Raw genomic sequence first — 24,214 nt, 5'->3', positions numbered from 1 at the left:
TTAGTGTCTTTATACAGAGTTTAACTGTTTAAATTACAGATTGAAACTGAAGGACTCCCTGTTCGCTCAAGGGGTGTTATCAAAAAGAGACGGGCAAAGAACTGATTTTTTTTTTTTTAGATGGACGTTTGCACTCTGCTGCCAAATTTGAAAACATTTACCACTTGAGTGTTTAAGAGAGAGGCCTTCTGCTAGGGCAACCTACGTCAGACATGTATAGATAGAAAAAAAACATGAACCAACTAGAGAGAGGAATTTAGAAACGAATTTTGGTCTCACAGTTTATCTGTCTTTATAACAGATTGTCTAAAGACAGCATTTCACAGTGTAATGCCAAGAGGCACTTCAGGTGTTCTTGTCAAAAGCCACCTGGCTGCATAATTCTTTCCACTGCAGCCAAACTAGCAAACAGAACAAATAAACAGCAACCTGCCTTTTCACTCTAACAATAGAAACAGCAACAAATGTCTCCAGTATTTTATGAAACTTAAAGCGTTAATGTGAATAATCATGCCAGTCTTACATTACATATATTTAGCTCTACACCTCTGTAAGTACTATGACTAACATTAAAAAACAATACAGCATTTATTTGAAGCTTCTATGAGAAGAATTTAGCATGTTATAAAAAAGGAATCTGTTGTCTCTACTGTATATAATTATAAATGCTTGAATGCCAGGACGAGGTGCTGCTGATAGTAGGAAAATTCCCATCTAAGATCGACCTTATGTTGAGCGTCTGCCTCGAGTGTCATACTGGTGTATCTGTGACGGCAGCAGTGCCATCTGTGGCCTAAATGTTTTTGCGTGTTGGAGACAGACTCTGCATTCACATTGCTCTGTTATCTCCCAACTGATGCTAATATCAGATGGACTTTGCCATAAATTAGTCATAAAACAAGAAAACTCACAGATTTGGATTGCATCAACTAACACAGAAGTGACGGCATTACATGCTTCAGGCCATATGGCAAACAATACAAATCTTGTGATTAGAGATGCACCAATTGTGAAAATTAGGACTGATTGCAAGTTTAACACATTTCAGCACGTGCCGATCCCAATACTGATGTTTTTTTCATCGCTTCTTTTGGTGTAAGACTTCTAGTATGCCAAAATTTTCACTCACTTTTTACCATGACAATGGTCGCTTCTTTTGCCCTATAGAAATTCTATTTGGCTCAAAACCTAGATATAGCAGGTGCAAAATACATTTTACATTGCAAATACTCACAATTTGGGATACATTTGTGTGAGTACTTGGGTTTGGAATTGGAGGATTGCCAGTTGGACCAAGTCTGGAAATTGTTTTGGCAGCGGGAAAGGTGTCAGTTCACTTACTGAGTACAGCCAGTGTGTCCATGAGAAAGGCTCTGAACCCCTAACTAGAGTTTATGCGACATTTCTGTCTCTGGCCCATATTACCAGCAATCTTCCAGAATTCCAGCCATGAAGAACACCTACCAGATATACACGTTAGATAGCCATATATAGCCAAAAAGCTGTAATTAATAGAAATGAAAAGCACATGAAAGACCAGGGTCATGGCTGTACTAGAGCAGGGGTGGGACCACATATTTCTGCCCAAACCTGACCCAAGTTTTAGACAGTAGAAACCAATTCAGACACTGTAGAAACCAAGCCCAACAGTAAATCTGAGCTGTTGTAAGCCCTGCTACAACGTGCTTGTTTGCATGACTGGGCCTTGGAAATGACTGGGAAAAATCATTATTTTATTTGTATGTACATTGAACAAACAAGCAAACATACTGAAAAGTGCAATACGTAGTTCCTTATACACACACAGTCAGGTGCACAATATATGCCTGCGTTTAGTGCATAAAAAACAGCACTTAGCTCCACGTTATCTCCAGGTAAGCCCTCAGTTAGCCCTTTAGCAGATTATCTACCATCACATAGCCGCTTACATCAGCCAAATAACTTCATAGAAAACACCAACAAATTATTACAATAGTTCATCAGCAGTCCTTTAAAACTCAGCATTTCATATGAAGTTAATACCTTACCATATAAGATTGTCCACTGTTAGTCCTCCTAAGCTGATGAACTCAACTGTAACCCCTGCTATCTTTTACCTTTCAAATTGAACTGTAGCTTCACCACCAGCCCTAATGATTCATGCAGCTCTGTACAACACAATTTTGTGACAAATGCAGTTCCACTTCATCCAGTCATAGGTAGATTTGCCCAGTTTTTGAAGTCTACTGGCCCTGGCTGCTGGTTCAGTGTTTACAGTGTGTCATCAAGCTGTCTGTAGTCCTGACGGTTTCAGCTTCACTTAGCCAACTAAATCAAAATCCGTCCATAATGTCGATTTCCCGGCATAGTTTTCAATAGCTCTAAACTTCCCCAGAGATAGATTTTGTTTGACTTCATCCATCTTGATTACATGAATATTCACCCCCTAAATTAGTTGTCTTAGTGCTGTGTTACATAGATAAAAACCCCCTCTGCACTGAACAGGAAGTAGCATAGCCAAACAAAGAGAGAAGTTCATGGAGTTTACAATATAAAGCTCTCTCAGTAACACATAATTTAGGTAGTAATACATTATGTGATATGCAATTATTCACTGTTTACCGTTAAAGTCTTTATCTGCTGCAAAATTGCATGTGATGGTGGATGAACTCTGGTAAATACCAGATGAGTGTAAAATTATATTTTTTTTCCTTGAGGGATTTCTAAGTATAGCTTATCTGATGAGATTCGATGCTAAAAAAACCTCATTCACGTGTAAAGGACACAACATTGTCCACTTTGTCCACAGGGGGGCAACAAAATCAGCACAAGCCCAAAGCGTCTCTCAGGAGCTTTAACAAATGGATTACTTTTGCATACACTTTCTTCTACGTCAGCTTTTCTTATTTGTAGATTTCACAGCAGTTAATTCAAGAAATAATGAAATCATTATTACCTCTTCTCTAACTTCTCCCCCAGGGATTCATCATTCTGTTTGTCTTGTTTATCTAATCTCCTATAGTCTCCCTCTGTCTGTCCCAGTGCAATCCAATCTGTTCCTATGCGTTTTAATCTCATTGTGTTTTTTTCATTTATCCATTACTCTAATCTATGGTGACTAAAACAGGATTCTGCTTGTTCTGCCACTCTCTTTGTGGCACTTTTTCACACATTGAAATGCAAGCACTATAAGGTACGAGATGTTCAGCTACCATTTTGATTTATTGAAATGCTGTGCATAAGGGTGTAGTTTCTTTGAGTGTATTCTTTGTAGCTGAAATGTCCAAAATTCAGGCAAGCATTGTCATCTTTACTCAGTATGCAGTTTTGAATTCAATCATACACAGAACACTGCTTGCCCAACGTGGTGACATTCAGTGTCTGCCTGCGTGTGTATCAGTTACACATAAACAATGCCCGTCTCTTTGTTGTCTGTTCTTCTGCAGGTAACTTCCGTTACTCCTGTGACATCTGTGGCAAGAAGTACAAATACTACAGCTGCTTCCAGGAGCATCGTGACCTGCATGCAGTTGATGGTAACAGTTTTTTTTTTTTTTTTTTTTTTTTTTTACCTTGCATGACAATGTTTTTTATTTTTCTTTGAAACCTGAAAACCTGGCCTGGGAAGTCATGTACAAGTGAACTTCCCATTTCACACTTTCCTCTCGCTGGAGAATCTCTATTTCCTGCACCAGCAACAAAAACCCAGCAGCATGCTAAAGAGAAATGGATCGGAAAACAGGCTGCCTTTCAGCTAAAGAACAAAAAATAAAAGAAGGTTTAGAGGTTTAGAGTAAGAGGGGCTCATTCTTGTTTAAAACTCCTGTGAGGAGATTTTAGATGGTTTGGTGTAAAATTAATATTAATGCTTCTTTATGATCTATATAAGCAAACAAAACCATCAAGGACAACATTTATTATTTCATAATTCTTATTAATAATACCTTAAACCACAGGATAGTGTTTAACATCACCCTGCAGAAACGGCAATTTTTACATTTTTCGCTGTAAAGGTTCTTGAAGGGTGATATGCAATCATCAGTCACTTTATTAGGTACACCTGTCCAACTGTCCGTGAAGACAAATATCTAACCAGTCAATCAAATGGCAGCAACCAATGCATTTCTGCATGTAGAAGTGGTCAAGAGGATCAGCTGAAGTTTAAACCAAGCATCAGAATGGGGAAGAAGTTGATTTAAGTGACTTTGTTATAGCATTTTTTTCCCTTCTGGCTAAACAAATTTGATTGAAATAATGCTTTCAAAGTGGAACAAGTAAAAAAGCAGATTTGAATGCTGAGAAAAAAAATGGACAGAATAGTAAATCAGCATTTAGAATAGGGTTTCCCAAACTTTTTTATGCTTAGGACAAGTGCTGCACAATTAATCTAATCACAATTGTGATGTCAGGCTGTGCAATTGCATAAAGGCATAAAAGGCTGCAATTATTTTGTAATAAGTACATAGCACTTGAAAGGCTTATAAAAGTGCCTGCAGAACGGCCTGGAAGTTTACAATTACTATTACACACTAGGGCTGGGAATCACAGGGTACCTCATGATACGATACACGATACATAGTCCACGATACCAATATTATCATGATACAGCGATACTGTGATAATCGATATATAGTTGTAAAATGGTCAAGTGCAGGATTTCTCAATTTATTCACTGCATTTTAGTGTGAATTTCACAGAATTTGACACAAACTCAGTTGAAGACTGAACATAAAGTGCATAAAGTCCATACAGAGTCTGTCTGTCCATCCATCCATCCATCCATCCATCCATCCATCCATACATTCATCCATCCATCCATACATACATACATGACTAATTTTAAGTTAATAAGGAATCTAACAAAATAGAATTAAGGTATTTAAAAAGATATCTTGCATTTTAGGCTAACTATCTTTGTGCAATCTGAAGATGAGGACTTTCCCAATTTGCTGCACTAAATTTAAAGACTGTCATGATTTTTTTTTTAAGACAATGGGAATAAATCAGTATAGAGTGAATGTATTTTATATTTCATGTTATATCAGTTTCTATGTCATCACATAACGACCAGGTGTTTGTGCAGGGGGCAGCTGATCATCACGTCCAGCCTTAAGGACTGATGGACTGTGTTTTGCGAAGGGCATGACATGACAGGCCACAGTGTTTTTTTTGAGCTGTCATTGTTAACGACACCAATCAAAGTGATGATTCAGCTAGGTGAATAATCAGTCTACCCCTGTACAGTATGTTCTATGTGAGTAACACTGTGCTGCTGCCCATCTTGGCCAGGACACTGTTGTAAATGAGATTCTTGATCTCAGTGAGGTTTTCCCAGTTTAATAAATTGAAATAAGATGTATTTATCTGCCAACACTAATTATAAACATTTAAAGCTAATCTACTGATACTGATATAATGCATCTAGTGAATGTTTATTTCATTAGAATTTTTCTGTTTTTTTAATCCACTTAAGAGAATCAAAATTTCTTTATAATTTCCCTTAATGTTTAACAGTATCTAATGGTAAATAAAAAATCAAAGTAAACTGGCGTAGAAAAACACATTAACACAAAAAACACAAAACATCTTATTCTGTGAATTTTTTCCGTTTCCCCACCTCTGTCCTCTGTGACACCCCCACCAGAATGACACGGCCTCCTGGAAAAACACTGATTTGGAGAATGTACACCATGCCAAAATGTTTGGACCTTAATGATATAAACAAAACAATGTTTATCTTACAGAACTGTACAGTCACCGTTTAATGAAACACGTATTTGTCTCTCTTTGTCTCTGTCAGATCCATATGAACAGGTAGTGTTACCTGTGGATGGCATTAAAGAGGAGGAGCCTATTGAACCCTACCAGAAAATCGGACCGAGTAAGACTGTTTGATACCCTGTTTTTTTGTTCAACACACATACAATGCAGTATGATCACAAAATGTCCTAAAGTAAAGACACTTCAGCAGCAAATTGACTAAATTGCTAACTGGTTAACACATTGTTATTTGATTTCAATTGTTTGTTTAATTCCTTGAGTATTTACAGGGGAAATCAGAAATAAAGTCATATGTGCTTCCTTGGCATTAACATCTTAGGTGCAACAGTCTTCCCATTGATTGTTCCTAACTTGTTATACAGCTGGAAGTCTACATGTGTCCATGCAGGCCACTGGACACTGTTTGTATTGATCGACCTTAAGTCATGGTTTTGATCCGCTTAACCAAAAGTCACACTAAGCATATGAGCTAACTCCACACTGGAAAGCTTTCAGAACATGAGTGCAAAAGTCCTCCTTCGCAGGCGAAAAAGCTCTCGCCTACCTTCGCAGAGACAGTGGGTTCAACCGACGGCAGCGGGTGTCCCTTCAAACACAATTGGCGGTTTTCGCAGGTGGGAAGCCTGCACTTGTCACTGCACTAATGCCTCCTACTGATACGGGGATAACATGAACCTCCACGCACTATGCAGGGAGACCCCTGTGTTATTTTTATTCTTTAATACTTAGTAAATGCTAAACGTAAACTTTCAGAACTTTAATTTTGAAAAAAAATCAGTATCACCAGCTTCTTCCTCTTTTCCACCTCCTCTTTTCTGCTTTTCCCTAATGAAAGTAGACACGATTAACCAAATGATGCTGTTTGTATTGAACACGACTAATCCAACACACTGGATCTTGTAGTAAATTATAATAAGTTGGTTTTAAATTAAATCAGAGGTTTAATTGTGTGTTTTTCTTGTCTGCAGAAACAGGGAGCTACGTCTGCGAGTTCTGTGGGAAGCAGTACAAGTACTTCAACCCGTACCAGGAGCATGTGGCTCTGCACACACCATTGAGTGAGCCTGTTTAGTGATTAAAGCTTTAATACACAGGATAGGAAAATGAAAAGAGCACCTTTTTTAGTCTTTCTCTTTGTACAAAGATATCATCTTAGAAACATACATCTTGGATTTTTTTTAAGTTTACAATGTCTCTGTGAGGATAAAATCAGTATTTTTGTACCTGATGTCACTGGTCTAAGCGAATGCTTTGAGATCCTACTGACTGAATGTGTCTTTGATGTAGGCTCCTTTGATATGAAGGCATCGCTGATACCTGAATGTGGAAGCATTGATATGAGTAAATTTGGCCACAGCCAGGCTGGTAAGATAAAAAGTAAGCACCATCTTTTTTTAATCCTACATTTTTTAGCAGCTTTGTTGATTGATTTGTTGTAAGTGAATTTCGCCTGCCTCATAATCTAAATATTATACTTGACAGACACAGATGGATAGTTCTCCTTTTTAGGTGGTTGCTGATTAAATTTTGATCATAAAGGATCAGTATTATGCTCCTTAAAGGCAGATGAAGGGGTACTTTTATACCCTGTGCCCAGAGCCAAGTTTTATATCATATTTTATATCTCTCATTGGGATGTAGACCTTGATGGCTTTGTAATTGGCCGAGCTTGTCAACATGACAAAGTGTAATGGATGTCTAAAATGAGTCAGGAAAAAATTGAGCATAGCTTGATAATGATAAAGCCAAAAACAAGCTGTGTGAATGTGATCAGAAAACCAAAATCGTATTGACTTTACTTTTGAATAATGTTTTACAAAAAGGCAGCGTCTCCTCTACAGAAGTCGAGCCTGCAGGTTTACGATGATCCTGACATGGTGAGGTTTCAGAGCAGGGACCTTCACAGTCGTATACCAGACCTGCTGTTAGGGTGTGTTAGGAATTCAAAAGAGCAGAGATCACTATAACTGAAGTGTGACACACTGAGAGAGTGGAAACAGGATTTAAGAGAACACGAGGAGATGAATTTAAGGTTCTGGGTCACCTTGTACCTGCATTTGTGGCAACTCTGCTGGAAAATATATCTTAATGTGGATCGCAATTATGCTGTATCTTTAGACACACTGCAACGTTTAATAGTGATAAGCAGATTTTCAATTTGATTACATTTCAGCATTTAAGGTTATCACAATTTTCCCTGAGTTTGGCACTTTATGATACTTCACTTCAGAACAATATGATTTCAGATTTTTGTGTAAAGAAAAAGTTGTTTAAATATCCACTCCCAAGGTTTTCCAATCTGTGCACATAGTTGAGAGAGCTGTTGAAATGGTTTACAAATCCACACAGAATTTTATACCATGCAAACAGATTTTTATTTCTTGAAAATGGATTTACAGACATTTTTTGTTTTAAAGTTGAAGACCTCCCTTGAGTACAGCCACCTTTGTTTCATGGGGGTGAGTGGTAGTGCTGGGCAATTAATCGAGTTTCCACTGAGGAAACAATTGCAATTCTGGCTTCCCACTAAACAATTGTGATTAAACCATTGGTGTGCAACAAGCCTTGTTTTTCCATTTTTGTCATGTGGAAATAGATTTTGTATTTGTTATATTTAGGCCACTAGAGTCCATTACCACTACATCAAAAACATAGCCAAGTTCCTTTTAGTTAATTTGGTTAATGTTATTGTTTCAGTGTTTCAGTCAGCACTTTGTCAAGAAACACATATGATTTGTGGTTTGTAATTTTCTCCTTATCAGCAGTTATTAATTTGCTCTCATTGCGGTTATTTATATTTTTGGCGGCGTGGCGGTTCTGAGATCCCCCTGCCCTACCACGTGCTTATGTGGAAAGAATCGAGCAGGAACAGCACACGTTCCTGCTCTTCCTGTGCCTATAAGGAAAGCCTGAAGCAGGGAGAGAAGCAGCAAAAAACCCAGAGCAGCGCAGGCATTAGTGACAACAGAATGATATTAAGTCAGATAAAGCATAGAGGAGGAGCTGGGATGGAGGTGGGTTGCAGAAAGCAGCTTGCAGAGGGAGCAGCAAAGCCTAGCCAGGCTAGAGCAGTTTAGATACGGCAGCATGAGTGCAGTTAGCCAATAGCGTGCTTAGAGTGAATCAGCTGGCTGTCAGCTGATGATGGCTTGAGTGAGATCAGCTGATTTCAAATACTTGGCTGGCAGAGCTAATGCTACATGCTTGATTTTTGTCTATATTTTTTCACGTACAATATTTATTTGAATTATTGCTTATGTTCATAATGTTAGATTTAAGAGTTTTTGAGCTTGATATATAAATGTGATTCAGATATTGTAAAATCAGCGAGTAACTGATATAAACTAAATCAAGACCATTGTTAACTCTATTGTCCCACCAAATGAGAACTTTTTCTTGGGCTTTTCACCCATGCTGTAACCATTAAAAAAACAACAGTGTTCAGGATGATACAAATTAAATGTAATATGTATATGATAATGATATATATAAATAGATGACTTAAGAACTTAAGAAAATTCAAAAAGTATATAGCAATAGGTTCTGGGAGTATTTGTTCAAAAATGCATGGAAAAATAATAAGATATTGCATATCCTGTCTTAACTGCCACTAGGGATATACTGATACTGGTATCTGGTATTAATTCCAAAACCAAGCCTAAGTACTTGTACTCATAAATCATGGCTGATATATATAAATATGACATACTTGTCACTAATCCCTGCTTGAATTAATGCTAACACACAAGCTTAACCTCCTCCATCCCAGCCTCCTCCTTTATAGCATAAAGCTTGCTGCACCCTCATATTGACATTCATACTACTATGATTAATTGCTTTTGAACTAATTTTATTGTATTCAGTATGCATTATCATAAATGTATCCATTCATATGGGGGTTTCTAGCTATGCGCTCCCTAGAAAGTCAAAGCATGCTGCTTGACTAACCCAGAGAGAATCTTTTGAGCTGAGCCTTTTCTGCCAAGTAAGACTGTATATCCATTTTGCAATAAAATTGTAAAATGTATGACGAGAGTGTTCCTGACTGAAATAAGGATGACAGAAGTAGAGCAAAGTGCAGAGTAGGCACTGCTAGATAGTCAGGAGCCAGTGAGGAACAGCTGATGAGAATAAAACAAACTTTCCAAGTAAGTCTATGAACTGTAATGGTTATATTTAGAATTCATTCTGGTACTTTGTATCCATAAGTATGCAACTGTAAGTACTTGGACTTGTACTTGGCATGAAGAAAGCGTTATCAGTGCAATCCTAACTGCTGTGATTTAAGAGTTTTACAGACTCAGAATAAATGAATTATAAACCTGTTCATTCTACAACAAAGAGAGCAGCAGCTCAGACACAGAACATTGAAAGGATCATTGACAATCTTATTGGCCTGCTGAAGAGTAGCATGTTCTGAAGTCTGCGCCGATGTGTGATTTTGGCAACCTATTGTTTTCCATGCAGTCTGAATGAGTTGCTTCAGTTTGGATTTTAACTGCACAGGCAGATTACCAAACCACCAACCATCAACTCCTGTCTATTTAGTGTCTGATAAAGTTACAAATGTTAGTTATCTCTGTAGCAAACAGGCAGAGGGGAGGAGGAAACAGTAGTGTTGTGCATATATTAGTGCAGTAGTTACAGTTTGCCAGAGTTTCCTTGCAATGTTAGGCAATTAAAAAACAAGAAAATTATCAAATATTTGGTGCTTTGAACACTGGACAGGTATCAATTTTATCTGTTTTTTAGTAGTTTTGCGTCCAAGCTCAAAATTGTAGTAATGTGAAAACCCTAGTCTCATTAAAAGATGCCGTTTTATCAAGAACTCAACGAGATACTTTCTCACTTTTTCAAGCAAATCACAATCTAAATACAAACAGACTTTTTAAGGAAACATTTTACTATTTAGCAGGCTATTCTGTATCAAAATACTCCACTACATTACTTTACAAAAAACTTCTTAAACTGTCCTGAATGTTTTTTTTTCTCCCAACTAGTTCTGTATTTTTTGGTTCATGACACCCCCCCTCTATCTTTCTGCTAAGAAGAGCGCTGCCATAAAGAACTATTTAAAGCGTGGCACACTCACATCGAAGAAGTGGGTCAAAAAGATGGAATGAAGGGGAGGAATTAAACCCATATTTAAATGTAATATGAGCATTTGGATCCTTTTGTCAAGGCTGTTAGCGAGATTAATTTGCACGCTGCAAACTAGTTAAGATTAATAATTTGTATCTCATTGACTTTGCTCCCTCTTGATGGTTTTGTGGATTCATAATTTAAATTAGGAATTAAATTTTATTTATTGCTCTCTTGTCAATCATTGCTTCTCCTGTTTTTTACTTACAGACAGTCCATTCAGGCGGAAGCTGGAAAGTGCAATTCAGTCGAGTCTGGTTGACACAAACAGCTCGCAGAATTCAAGCGGTGAGCACTGAGTCACTTACTTTATGTGGACGTTTGTGTACTTGTGTGGAAATGTATCATTTCTGCTCCAACGGTGAAAGGTATTTTCAGTTACCCGGGCTGGAAATTGAGATGGAGGAGGAGTAGAGGATGTAAAGAGGTTTGTGTGACCTACCTTGCATCAACTGTTACTATATAAAACTCAAGTCTAAGAGCTCTATTATTATTATTCCAGTCCATACTCAGACCCTGAAAATGGAGACCTTGTTGGATAACATGTTGGATCACCTTTGGCTCTTATAACAGCTGCCACAAATCAAAGCAGTGACCCAAAAATAGACTCGCAATTAAAGGCCATGAAAACAGATTTCCTTCATCAGCCTCTTGCTGTTAGTTATTCTGTCCTACATGAGAGAAAATTCCACAAAAGTTACAAAGTTTTCACTTTGTCCTGTTTTGTCCCTGTTTTTCTCTGTGGTTTACACACTGCAAAAACTCGCATCTAATCAGCAGTATGATCTCAGGTTGAAACATCCAATGATATTTATGCTGACCGTCTGTTGTACAGTGCATTCATGTTAAAAGCGTTTCAATTCATTTTTTTCAGTACCCCAAATGACAGTGAAAACTGAATTTTTGATTTTTTTCAAATTCATTAAAATGACAAACTGAAATGTCACATTAACATAATTATACAGAACCTTTGCAAAAACACTCCAAATCTAGCTCAGGTGCCTCCAGTTTCTCTTGATCTTTGCAGAAATGTTTCTAAACCTTGATTGGAGTCCACCTGTGGAAAATTAAACTGATAGGACACGATTTAGAAGGCCTCGCAGCTGGCAGTGCATATCAGAGCAAAAACCAAGCCATGAGGTCAAAGGCACTGTCTGCATAGCTTGGAGATGGAATTGCTGCAAGGCACAGAAAAAAGTTTCCATTCATTTGGAGGTTCCTGAGAGTTGTTGTTCTTGTTGTAACTGTTGTGCTCTCTTGGCCAGGTCTCCCTTGAAAAAGAGATCTTAATCTCAGGGGACTACCTGGTTAAATAAAGGTTAAATAAAATAGATAAATAATTCAAAAAGAGCACAGTGGCCTCCATAATTCTCAAATGAACAAAGTTTGGCATACCAGGACTCTTCCAAGAGCTGGTTGCCCAGCTAAGCTAAGCATTCAAGGGAGAGGGGCCTTAATAAGAGAGGTGACCAAGAACCTGATGGTCACTCTGACTGAGCTCCAGAGATCCTATGTAGAGATGGGATAAAGTTCCAGGAGGTCAACCATCAGCCCTCCACTGATCTTGGCTTATGGCTAAGGGAAGCCCCTCCTCAGTAGAAAACACATGGAAGCCCGCTTCGCTTAATGAGAAGGTTTTTTTGCAAACTCCAAGTGGGCTTTCATGTGTTTTGCATTGAGGAGAGATGTCCGTCTACCCACTCTGCCATAAGCCCAGATTGGTGGAGGGTGGCAGTGGTGGTTATCCCTTAGGGGTGGGAGAAAAAATCGATTTAGCATAGTATCACAATATTTTGTCTGGTGATAAATTGAATCGTTGTGTCCAACAAGTATCAATTTTTTTCAAATTAATTGCTAATATGAACTGAATTCTATAATAATGGAAAAATAACCAGGGGAAGGACATTAGGATTGCAAGCAGGGCACGAATGAGATGGACATGACACATGAGGTTTGCAAGAAGTGCTACATCAAAATAAAATACTGAGGAAATACGACAAACATAATAGCAAGGCGAGTGCCAAATCAGCTAAACAGTTGAATAAAAGGTATAAATCGCAATATATGGTATCGCAATACTCACTGTATTGCAGAATGTTTGAAATCGCAATAATATCGAAGCGGGGCCCAAGTATCGTGATAATATTGTATCGTAGGGCCACTCATGATTTTTATCTCTAATGTCCCCCTGGATCTTTTAGGGCTTTTCGGTTACATTGAGCAGCTTGGCTCGACTTGGTTTGCCTTGGCACGGCAGCCAAGCACAGCAGGGAATTTGCTTTTCCACCACAACCAAAATACTGATTAGAGGGCACGTCTAGAGCTGATGATGGGGCATTTTGGGTTGATGGTGTTAGAAAGCTGCACTTCAGCAAGCATTGTTTTGTTCTACCAGGAGACTGTTTCTGCTTTAAATTTTATTCTTTTTCTGTTAATAATAATAAGAAAATAACTGACAGGTGTTTCAAAGGTTGACGCAACCGCTTCTACTAAAACCTGTTTACAAGGCGTCCTGGCGAACTGCTGTGACGCAGTGCTGTACACTTTGAAGGACAAGCGCGTTTGGGCCCTGCTCCAGAGCTGGACATGGCACGGCGTGGCCCACCATAACCAAACTGATGATGGAAAAGTAAATCAGCCCTGCTTTGTTTCGATTGCCATGGCCAAAAGTCATAGTAGACAAGCCCCATTTGTCCCGTCTCCACACAGGTTCTCTGGATACCAGAGTGACCTTCTCGGTCACTTCCCTCACTATTGCTCCCCTTTCCTAATTGCCCAGTTTGGCCAGGGGTCCAGCTCTTGGAAGCTTCCTGGTTGTACTAAATTTCTTCTATTTGAGAACTATTGAGGCCACTGTGCTCTTGGGAACCTTCATTGCAACAAATATTTTTCTTGTAGCCTTGCAACAGTCCTGTCTCTGAGCTCCGCAGGCAGTTCCTTTGACCTCATGGCTTGGTTTTTGCTCTGATATGCATTGTCAGCTGTGAGGCCTTATATAGAGAGGTGTGTGCATTTCCAAATCATATCCAGGCATTTTAATTTATCACAGGTGGACTCCAATCAATGGGTAGAGACATCTCAGCAAATATCAAGGGAAATTGGAGACACCTGAGCTAAATTTCAGGAGTTTTTGCAAAGGGTCTGATTACTTATGTTAATGTGACATTTCACTTTGCTTACTGCAAAAATGTCTAAAATTCTGTTTTCACTTTTTCATGATGGGGCACTGAATGTAAAATAATGAGAAAGAACTAATTCAAACAACTCTAGCATCTGCTTGCATCATAAGAAAATTGAAAAACAGTGAGTCTGAATAATAGAAACTGGACAAATACTCTTGCTCATGTTTATTTATTTATTTATTTATTTGTTTGTTTGTTTTGAGGTAGGTGTGAGTTTAGAGACTGCAGGTTTTTAGATTTTGTTCTGGGTTCTTTTGTGACTCCTGGATGAGTCCTTGATGTGCTCTTGGAGTCATTTAGGCTGGACACTCCTGGGAAGGTTTACTCCTGTTCCAAGTTTTCTCCATTTGTGGTTTGCTGGAGTCCCAAAACCTTAGAAATGGCTCTGTAACCCTTTCAGACTGATAGATGACAGTGACTTTGTTTCTCGTCTGTTCTTGAATTTCTTTAAATCAAAGCATGATGTGTTGCTTTTTTAGAGCTTTTAGTCTTCGTCACTTTGTTAGACAGGTTCTATTTAAGTGTTTTCTTGTTTCAACAGGTCTAAGAGTTATCAGGCCTAGGTGTGGCAAATGAAAAATAACATGTTTTATCACAGTTAATTTATGGTTTAAAAGGGGGGGAGGGCGATTACCTTTTCATGTAGGGCCAGGTAGGCTGGCATTTGGATGGCTTTTTTTCCCTTAATAAATGAAAACCTCCTATAAAAAACTGTATATTGTATTTACAAAATACTTATCTTTGTCTAATTTAGAAACTTGTTTGATGAACTGAAACATTTAAGTGTGAAAAATATGCAAGGAATAAGAAATCCGGGAGTGGGAAAATACTTTTTCACAGCACTGTATGCCCTCTCAGGCTTCCGTACATTTTTGTGCATGAATCAGCTGGATTTGAATTTCAATGTGATGATTTTGTTTTGCAGCTCATTTGCTTATTTTTGCAGACCCAGACATTTAATCCCATCATCCACATGTACACCATTCAAGTGATGCAGATTGGTTGTTACTACTCAAACCTCCAACACCTTAGGATGCTTATTCTTTTAGATTTAACCTTTCTTTGCTTATTTTGTCAACAATATTCAAGGAAATCAAAAAGATTGAAAATGTACAGCCAGGTTCTTTTAGACATCTCATGTTAGTACTAAATCATGTGGATATTACTCTCTTATGGATGATCATACAATAAAAATAACACCTAAAGCACTGATTGGATGAGCAGGGGAAAGAGAAAAAGGGCCCACCATGCCTGCAGTTTTAACTCCCTCCCTCTCCTCTTGTCCTCAGGAACTCCGAGCCCTCTGGTGGCCAGCACCTTCGTTACATCCCAGAGTAAGTCCGACCCCACCTACCTGTGAAAACATAAAATATGCATGCTTTTTTTGTCTCTCATTTTGCCCTTTTTTTCTGGTATGCCTCAATTTAGTTGATCTGTCATTGTTTGGTGCAAACAGTTTCTGTATAATGCATACTTACTACACAGATATGCTTAATTTAGCTTCATTATGGTATCAAAGAAGGCAGACTTGTGTTGTTGCAAGGTTTTCTTTAAAACCACAGATTATTGGAGAATTTGTAACACACATATATATTGATTTAATACATCTTTAAACATCTGAACATTCACTTGTATACTGCGTTGCATTTATTGGGTAAATCAGGAAGAAAACTGACAGAGAGAGGGTATGAAATGCAACAAAGTCCCTGGGTCAGATACAAAGCAGGGTATTTATCACACAGTCAGTGCTTTAAGCTGCTCGGCCTCTAGGAAGCCACGGCTGCAATCACTGGCACACTAACACAACAGCTGCATCACAATTTCTCAAAAATACTGCTGCAAATTTGAGCCAATTTGGGCTGCACAAATCACAGAAGCAACAACTATTCGACTGATGGAATTGGTGGAACAGGCTTTCAGAGCTGCTGATACAGAATAGATTAGTGATAATAGTCGTAAGGATTAACAGTGTAATCATTTCCTGCTCTGACAAAGAGTCAACACTCTTCTGGGCCTTGTGATTTTTTAGAACCCTACACTTGTGGTGCCTGTGGCATCAAGTTCCAGTTCTACAACAACCTGCTGGAGCACATGCAGTCCCACGCTGGTGAGTCCATGACTACTACTGCATGTTAAGCTCAGACAGAAGCAAATGCTGGAACAAATGTAGAACATGAACACAGCCTTGTTGGCTGAAATGCATGTGGAAGTATTTTGATTTTCTCCTTGAGATACAGGCACGTAATCCCTGCACATAACATAACGCAGCATTTGTATGCAGAGTTCTGAGGAGTTTATCGTGTGTTATGAGGGTTGTTGCAGATCTGGTTCTGAGGCTGCTGGATACTATTTTGCCTCAGTGCATCAAACATAACCATGTACTGTAAAACTTAAACAGTTCAGGCTTTTATTTACTTCAGATAAGATATCATCCTGCTGTTACTTGAGAGAGCCATCTATATGAGACAGGCCTTTAATTACCGTCAAACTAAAATGCACTGGAAAGATGGCAAAAAGCATTCCCGTAACAATTTTCCACTTTTTTTGTGTCTCGCTGCTTTTACTCCATATATTCGATTTTTCATAACAAAATTTGTCAGAATGTGCAGCAGCACCAGGCTAGTAGAAGGGACAGGGCCTTAAATTGGGATTTTATGTAAAGTTTTACAGTATATGAACAGTAGATGCATTGTCACCAGATTATGTGAATTTTGAACACCAATTCCAAGAAACCACAACTGAAAGTCATTACCAAATTTGATTAATAGTAAATGACAAAAAGGAATTTAAACAATTAAAGCAAATAAAAACCAAATATCTAAGAAGCTGTAACCACCAAATGTTATCTTTACATGATAAATGAATTCAGTGCAGTTTGTTTATCCTGTTTTCTTTGCTTGCATGCAGTTAGAATGCCACAGTTATCTAAAAGTCTTAACATGCTTTTATCCACATGTCAGCAATTAAAACAAGATAACTTTGTTCTTGTTGATAATGTGTCAAAATGTATTACAAGTGTGCTTTCAGATGGGATACGGTGTGTGTCGCATGCAGCTGTAGAGCTGCACCGAGCTGAGCGCAGTGCAAAGTCACACATGCCACCCATGTACGCTGCTTATTAGATAATAAATCAACTAGGGTGCGGCACTCTGTGACAGAACCATGATCTATCCATAGGGTGGACAATTAATTTGGATTGTAAATCGGAAGATCAGATCATAATAAAGAATATAGATGAGAAAATAATCCCTTCTGTGGTAAAATCCCACCACTCTCACCCCAAGAGGGACCCAACTGCAGTCAAGATGGCCGACATGGGCGTCGCTATACATCCAATTCATGCCGGAAGTCCCAAGCGGAAGTTTCTTCTTCGTGTTGGACTCAGCTGCCAGTGTTTGTCAGTCTCATATCACGTTCCCCACTGCCTTACCCTGAACCTAACCACTCGGGTTTTAATGCCTAAGCCTAACCGTAGACGTACAGACTTCCGGTTGAGACTTCCAGTATGGACTGGATGTATGTCGGCCATCTTCTTTGCATCAAGGTACTCTTGCTCACCCCTTAGCACTTGCCTTAGTAAATTAGTTGCTATTTGCACTGAGGCTTACTTGCATAGAAAGGGAGCAAATTGCACAAAATATTTGAATATTATTGTAATTTACATGCATGCAAATGAGACAAGGGCATCCAGGGTGCTGTTTGCAGTATGCGTCAGTTTATCCTTTGCAAATGCTCTGCGGATGCTGTCTTTCTGTCTCATATGCCTAGGTTCAGCATGTGCAAAAAGTAGTTCTTGTCTTTTGTGGATCTCTCCCTTAATGTTTAATTCCAGGACATTAAGGGTTAAGCTAACTGGACTCAAATTCCTTGTTTTTGTCAGCATGCTTGGCCGATGAAGTTGATTCTGAATATGATCTTGGTGGTGTGCCGCTTTACTGAGCTTTATAATATAAGTTTAAAGACCAAAGGTATCTTAAAAAGGAACGTCTTGTTTGGAATAAAATTTCCAACAGTTTGAGCTTACCTGGTGTTTAAGAAAGTGGCAGATTTATATCTGTCTCTTTCTAATTTTTTTTTTTCTAAATTTATTTATTGACGTGATAGCCCCTTGAGATGAATCATCTTGTTTTCAAGGGGGTCCCAAACAAAGATACAATTTAACAAAATGTTAGCTTCAAGTCCCTGTAAAGTGATAAAAAATCTTTATTACTTCTGCCAAGGAGATTATGTGATCAGCAGGGTTTGTTTGTTAGTTAGTTTGGTAGTTTGTTAGCAACTTAACTCAAAAAGTTGTGGATGGATTTTCATGAAATTTTCAGGAATTGTCAGAAATGGCATAAGGAAGAACTGATTAGATTTGGGGACTGATCCGGATCACCGTCTGGATCCAGGAATTTTTTGAAGGATTCTGTACTATTGGGACATAGGGCTAATGGCGGAGGTCTGCGCTCTCCGAGTGCTTTTCTAGTTTTAGGTTTGTTGTATGAATGGCCACTGCTATGAACCACTGGGCTAAATATCAGTCATAAAAAACATCTCTAAGTTTATAAAATTAAGCTTCAAAATCTTGAAAAATGAGGCAGTAAAATCTGCTCTGGGATGTTGTGGGTGTGTCAGTTGAATGAGCTGAAGGCATGCCCACTCACGAGAAATATGATCCTCTCCAATTTTAAAATATGCTTCTGATCAGAGTGCAGCTGCCTGGCTCTGTTCAAAAGCAAAGAGGTAGAAGTTGGAGATTAAATTTACTGTTTTCTGGCACAAATCTCTCTTATTTTTAGACCAACATGGCTGAAAGATCTGGGAAATTTATCTCACAATGAACAAAAACAGCATGTAATTGACTTAACTTTCAATGAAGACAATGACATCAGCTAACAACAAACTGTACTGATAGGAACTGCTCAGTGATTTTATATCGTTTTAGCACTGGGGAATAATTCCCCAAATGGAGCGGTGATGTCATGGGCTCCTATATTAGGCCTATCCAAATAAAACAAAGCCAGGAAAAAAGGTGAACAACTTTGTGTTTTCAGTGTTTTCATGTGTTTTCAGCAATGATATTCCAACTTATCTAGTGTGTTAAGAAACAAATTTTGGATTTCAGGGACTTTAAACTTTCCCAAAATCCTGTCTTTGCTGCTCTCCTCCTCTGCAGGAAAATGCCAGGCCTTTCCTTTGATAGGTGGAAAGATACATTGTGCATCCAACAACTAAAAAAAAAAACAAATCAAATAAAAAACTAAATATCTGCTGTTATTTCTAATGCAGGTACTTCCTGACTGTCATTTTGTTTGTCCAGCAGCTTTCGCTAATGGCGAATACAGCTTGCACATGTGTGCCCCACTGCCCTGCTCTGTACGCAGTGTGTCTCATCTGAAAGCTCCTTTGTCTGCTCAGAGACAATTTCATAAAATGCTGCTAGATTTGTGGATGGATTGCTTGTAAGAAATGAATGAGGAAACAAATTCTGTTTGAAGATTTTTTTTTGTAAACCAGCATGACTAATTTTAAATGCACTCTTTATTGTAAGCAACATCAAACAGGCACAATCATGTATTTTTGTCTTTGGAACATTTTCTGTGATATGAAACACTAAATTGCTTTCTCACCTTTGCCTGATGTTCCATCTATTTTCTCCTCAGCTGACAATGAGAACCACACCAAAGGCGACTCTCCCAAAACCTCCTCTGCTCCTGGTCCTCAAGAGGTGCTGTGGAGAAGTTCTCAGACCACGGCCTCGGCCCTTCCCTCAGTGAAACTACAAATCCAGCCTCAAAGTATCACCCAGAGAAATCACACTGTCAGCCGTGAGTGTAGTAGTTGCACATCTGTATCCATTAAGCGATCAGATTTGGCTATGTGACTATTAAAAACTTATTTTTTATAGTTTTGAAGGGGGTTGTTAAAGGTTCAAGTTAGTAGTAGTTAAATGAGCCACAATGGATTTCAGTCTGAGTTGCCCCTTTAAGGAGAGCACACTGAGGGTACCAGCAACTAGGCTGTACAGCCCTATGGACAAGTGCAGCAGCTCTGTGTAATTAAGTGAGTTTTAGGTCAAAACAGGCCAAAAGTCAGTTAAAAATACAGAAAAAACTGCAAACAATTTGTTTCACCTTTAGAAAGCCCCTGTATTTGCCTTTATTTTATGATGCAACAAATAAGCTACCTGCTCCTCTGCCTCACTGCATATTTATCCCCTCACCAGCTGTTTGAGTCACGGAGCCATAGCCGGGTCTAGTACAGGTTACTAGAGCCTACATTAAGTTTTTATATCCACTTAGTGACTGAAAAAAAATTACATATTAGATTTCCTTGGATTTTAAACTCCTAATCATTGGATTGTTTAAAATGTCAATTGATATGAATAATAATCAGTTAGAGAAAAATACTGAAGTTCAGTGTTTTCTACACCTGACAAAGAACAGCAATATGTAGGTGACTTATTTCAGCTCAGCTTTCCACTTCAACAGCTGACACATTGTGTGTTTTAAAAGACAAATATATCATCCATGATGGCTTGTCTAATCTTCAGCCATTAGAAGAGTAAAGTGACAGCTAAGTCTATCCATTCAGCTCTTCTGATCGGGGGAAGTTTATTTTAAGTTTATCTCTGAAAAGTTGAAAGTCTGTAAAACACTTGCATTCAGTAGGGAACTCTGGATGGGGAGTGATGCAGACTGGAGGGGTATATGAGCCGCTATCCTTTGATTAGACATGACTAATCCAAGCGGCAAGCTCCAGACCTGAAAATCGAAGCCGATGTGGAGGTGCAAAAAAATTGCAATATAGCCAGGTTTACAGCCTGGTTCAAAATACTTAACGTCTCATTAGCTAAAGTCTTTATGAGCACCAACTGTATGGGGGGTGAATTTTTTTCTACCACAGTTGCTTAGATTATATTTAGGAAAAACCTCACTGCACACTGATCGGTGTATCTCGTTTTATTGACAGATTGCTTGACAGGCAGACGCTAGCTTTAGTATTAGCTTAGCTGACAGGAAGTCAAGCTCAGTGGGCGGGCTCTTGTCTGCCAATAGGTTGAGACAGAGATTTCAGTATGGAAGCTGCCGTAGATTGGCTTCAAAAGCTGTTCGAGTCCGCCTATTGTAATCAAACGGCTGACGTCACACAGGCTTTGTCCAATTCTTTTTACAGTCTGTGGTCTAATCAAAGGACAGCAGGAGCTCTCTGCGTTGATGAGCTTGGACTCACAGTTTCCACCTACACCTCTAGGTAACTTGGGCTCTGTCCTGCTTGCCGGTTTCCACTGAAGTATCTTTCCTCTCTCTTTCAGCCCACAGAGTCTCCATTGGTAAAATTTGTTCCTCTTTCTACTCAGGGTCACAAGAGCATCCCCTTGTATGCATAGTTAACAACATGTCATAGCCACTTGAGTGAGAATCTCTCAATTTTTGTTTACTTTGTTTTCATTGTCTCTGTTGAAGGCTGCACAGCTGATCAGTGCTGAGGTAGAAGACCATGTAGGCTATTTGTTGCATAGTGAAATGGCGACAAACACAGAGGCTTCACATTTTTTTTTCTGTAGAACATACATTTAAGCCAACAAGGATTTTTGGCCTGTTTTAACCTAAAATTATCTCACACAGAGAGGCTGTACCCATCTGTTGAGCTGTCTAGCCTAGCTTCCTGCCAATGCCTTCCCCTTAAAGAGGCAACACATTACTAAAAACCTCTTGTGGCTAATTTAATGACTATTACTTGTTACCTTAAACAATCTATATACAAAAAAATATATCCTTGGTTATATATCCCTCTGAATAAAGCCTGACAAGATCATCAAAAATGTGAAAACTGAAAAATCTTCACAGGAGCTTTAAAGTTGAAGATTAGCCTTGTTTGCAAAACATGTCAGCTTTGTTTCCAGGTGTTTGTCCCTCTCTGTGAATCAGTTTTACTTATCGTAAATTCAAACCTTATTCACACTAATCATAATTATGATTTTTATGTTCTTGTTTTTCCTTCTGCTTTCTGTGCTGTCAGAGAATAATGGACTTCCTGAGAAGGAGCGCCAGCAGGTAGCAGAACGTCTCTTACGGGTAATGTGCTCAGATCTGAGAATGATAAACGTGCTCAACAGCAAAGACTTCCTGAAGCTGGCGCAGACTCTTGTGGATACGGGTGCTCGTCACGGAGCCTACTCCACCCGTGACGCTTTTGGTAACATGAGTGCCTTGGCACTGCGCCAGCTTCCCCGCATGTACAACCAAGTCAAAGTCAAAGTCACATGTGCTCTGGGCTCCAACACTTCTCTGGGCATTGCCGTCACCTGCCACTCTCAGACCTCAGGTCCAGATGCTTGCTACATTCTCACAGCCTACCAGGTGGAGGGGTCCAGGCTGAAGCGCTACGTTCTTGGTGTGAAGGAGGCGGAGCTAAGGGAGGGGCCTGAGCAGGTTCACCACTGGGTGCAGAACGTGCTGTCTGAGTTTGTGATGTCAGAAATCCGCACTGTGTACGTCTCAGAGCCTCGAGTGTGGGCGGCAGGATTCGCAGGGTCACCTCTTGGTGGCGGACGGGGCAGGATATGCTTGCGCTGCGCCGGTTGTTCCCTCGGTGCGGTCGTCCAGGCTGTTCTCGGGAAACGCAGCCTCCAGGCTCGAGGTCTTCATGAGCTTGCAGAACTCCTGTCAACATGCAGAGATATCGCCTCCTCCTCCTCGCTGGCTCTCCGTGATGAACAGAGCACCAACACGTCTACAAGCACAACAGAAGAAGGTACGCAGAATAGCCCCGCACAGTGCCCCACCCCGCCATGCTGGGATCGTATGGCCGAAGCTCTCCTGCAGGTTCATGCCCACTTTGAACACATATGTGAAGCTTATGGACGCAGCAAAGCCACCGCTCCACTCCTCCAAGGTCTCAACAAACATCTGTTAGGGACGCTGGCATGTCTGCTGGCTCCTCTGCGTCTGGCAGCTTTGGAGCTGAGCAGCCAGAGGAGACCGACCTTACAGCAGGTGCTGCCTGTCTACCTACGCCTGGAGAAGTTTTTCACATCAAAGGCGGGAGAGGCGGGGACGGGCACAGCAAGCAAACTCTGCCACTACTTCTTAGAAGCACTCAAGGAAAATTTCAAGGTACATTACTTTAATTGCTCACACAAATTACTTTTTTATTAACATTTTGTTTTTGAAATTGATAAGATCCCTCTTAACTTAAGGAAATTTAGGAATAGAATGAAGTACTAGGAAATTCCAAGAATGAGTGTATTCACATGATCATATCAATCTGATAACTGGGAACAATCAGGTAATTTGAATAATCTGATTAGATGCAATTTGATGCATTTACATGCACATCAGTAATCCTATTTCTGTAAAATCAGTTTTTACATGATTCTGTCAATAATTTCTTTCTACAACTGCATGGCTTTATATTCAAACTACCATGTTTTTTTTTAGATTCTGATCATGGTAGTCATGCACCAAAATGCCAATCCACCACAAAGAAAGAAGAAAAGATCTTTTTTTTGTCCAAGAAGAAGAAATTTAAAGAATTAACTCTTTAACATAGCATTGAAGTTGGTCAGGGCTGTGCTTATGTGGGAGTTGTACCAAGCCCAAAACATGCCCAGTAGTGCTAAACAATTATTTAATAAGCAAGCATCAGCTTTTGGTTTCAGTTCTGTTTTTAATCCTCTTCTTTCAAAACCCTGTGTTTGTTTGGTGCGAATTTAGAGCAAGAGTTTTGCTAGAGCAATTCTCTGCTACAGAATAGAGATAGAACTCCAGAAATAGTCTAACTGATTTCCAGCAGTAGGGAAATATTCTGCGTTTCTTTTAAAAACCCCTACTCTGCCTTTTTTCAGATACTACCGTCAGAATATCACTATTCCTAGCCTATCTCCCATCTAGGAGATGAAGGATTTTCACATCTTTCATTTCACTGAACATGAAATTCCTTCTAACTTCTCTCATGAAATGCTGCTTCACAATGCTGCTGCTCACCATGTTTGCTGCCTCTTTTTCCACTTCCAGTCATGTAATTTTACTCAGGTGCAGATACAGTAGAATGGAAGAAACCTGATTTAACAGTGCAACATGCAAAATCCCTAACTTTTTAGCCCATCGATGCAGGATCTGCAACATCAACGTAAAAAAATCATA

General features: G+C 39.3%; 1 protein-coding gene across 5 annotated transcripts in view; it reads left to right on the top strand.

Moving 5' to 3' along the window:
* znf618 (zinc finger protein 618) overlaps window positions 1–24,214 on the top strand; it is a 72,082-nt gene that overhangs the window by 35,868 nt on the left and 12,000 nt on the right. For 3 of the 5 annotated variants that reach the window (XM_041811485.1, XM_041811486.1, XM_041811487.1), the window contains 10 exons: window positions 3,426–3,515; window positions 5,780–5,860; window positions 6,285–6,374; window positions 6,729–6,818; window positions 7,048–7,137; window positions 11,113–11,190; window positions 15,374–15,418; window positions 16,114–16,191; window positions 19,730–19,894; window positions 22,089–23,185. In XM_041811485.1, the coding sequence (XP_041667419.1) occupies window positions 3,426–3,515; window positions 5,780–5,860; window positions 6,285–6,374; window positions 6,729–6,818; window positions 7,048–7,137; window positions 11,113–11,190; window positions 15,374–15,418; window positions 16,114–16,191; window positions 19,730–19,894; window positions 22,089–23,185 (1,904 nt within the window). The remainder of the gene's footprint in view (window positions 1–3,425; window positions 3,516–5,779; window positions 5,861–6,284; window positions 6,375–6,728; window positions 6,819–7,047; window positions 7,138–11,112; window positions 11,191–15,373; window positions 15,419–16,113; window positions 16,192–19,729; window positions 19,895–22,088; window positions 23,186–24,214) is intronic. The other 2 variants (XM_041811489.1, XM_041811488.1) reach the window with 2 other exon arrangements.

This window comes from Cheilinus undulatus, linkage group 17, assembly GCF_018320785.1.
Source record: "Cheilinus undulatus linkage group 17, ASM1832078v1, whole genome shotgun sequence".
Taxonomy (NCBI): domain Eukaryota; kingdom Metazoa; phylum Chordata; class Actinopteri; order Labriformes; family Labridae; genus Cheilinus; species Cheilinus undulatus.
This window is presented reverse-complemented; position numbering and strand designations above follow the sequence as displayed.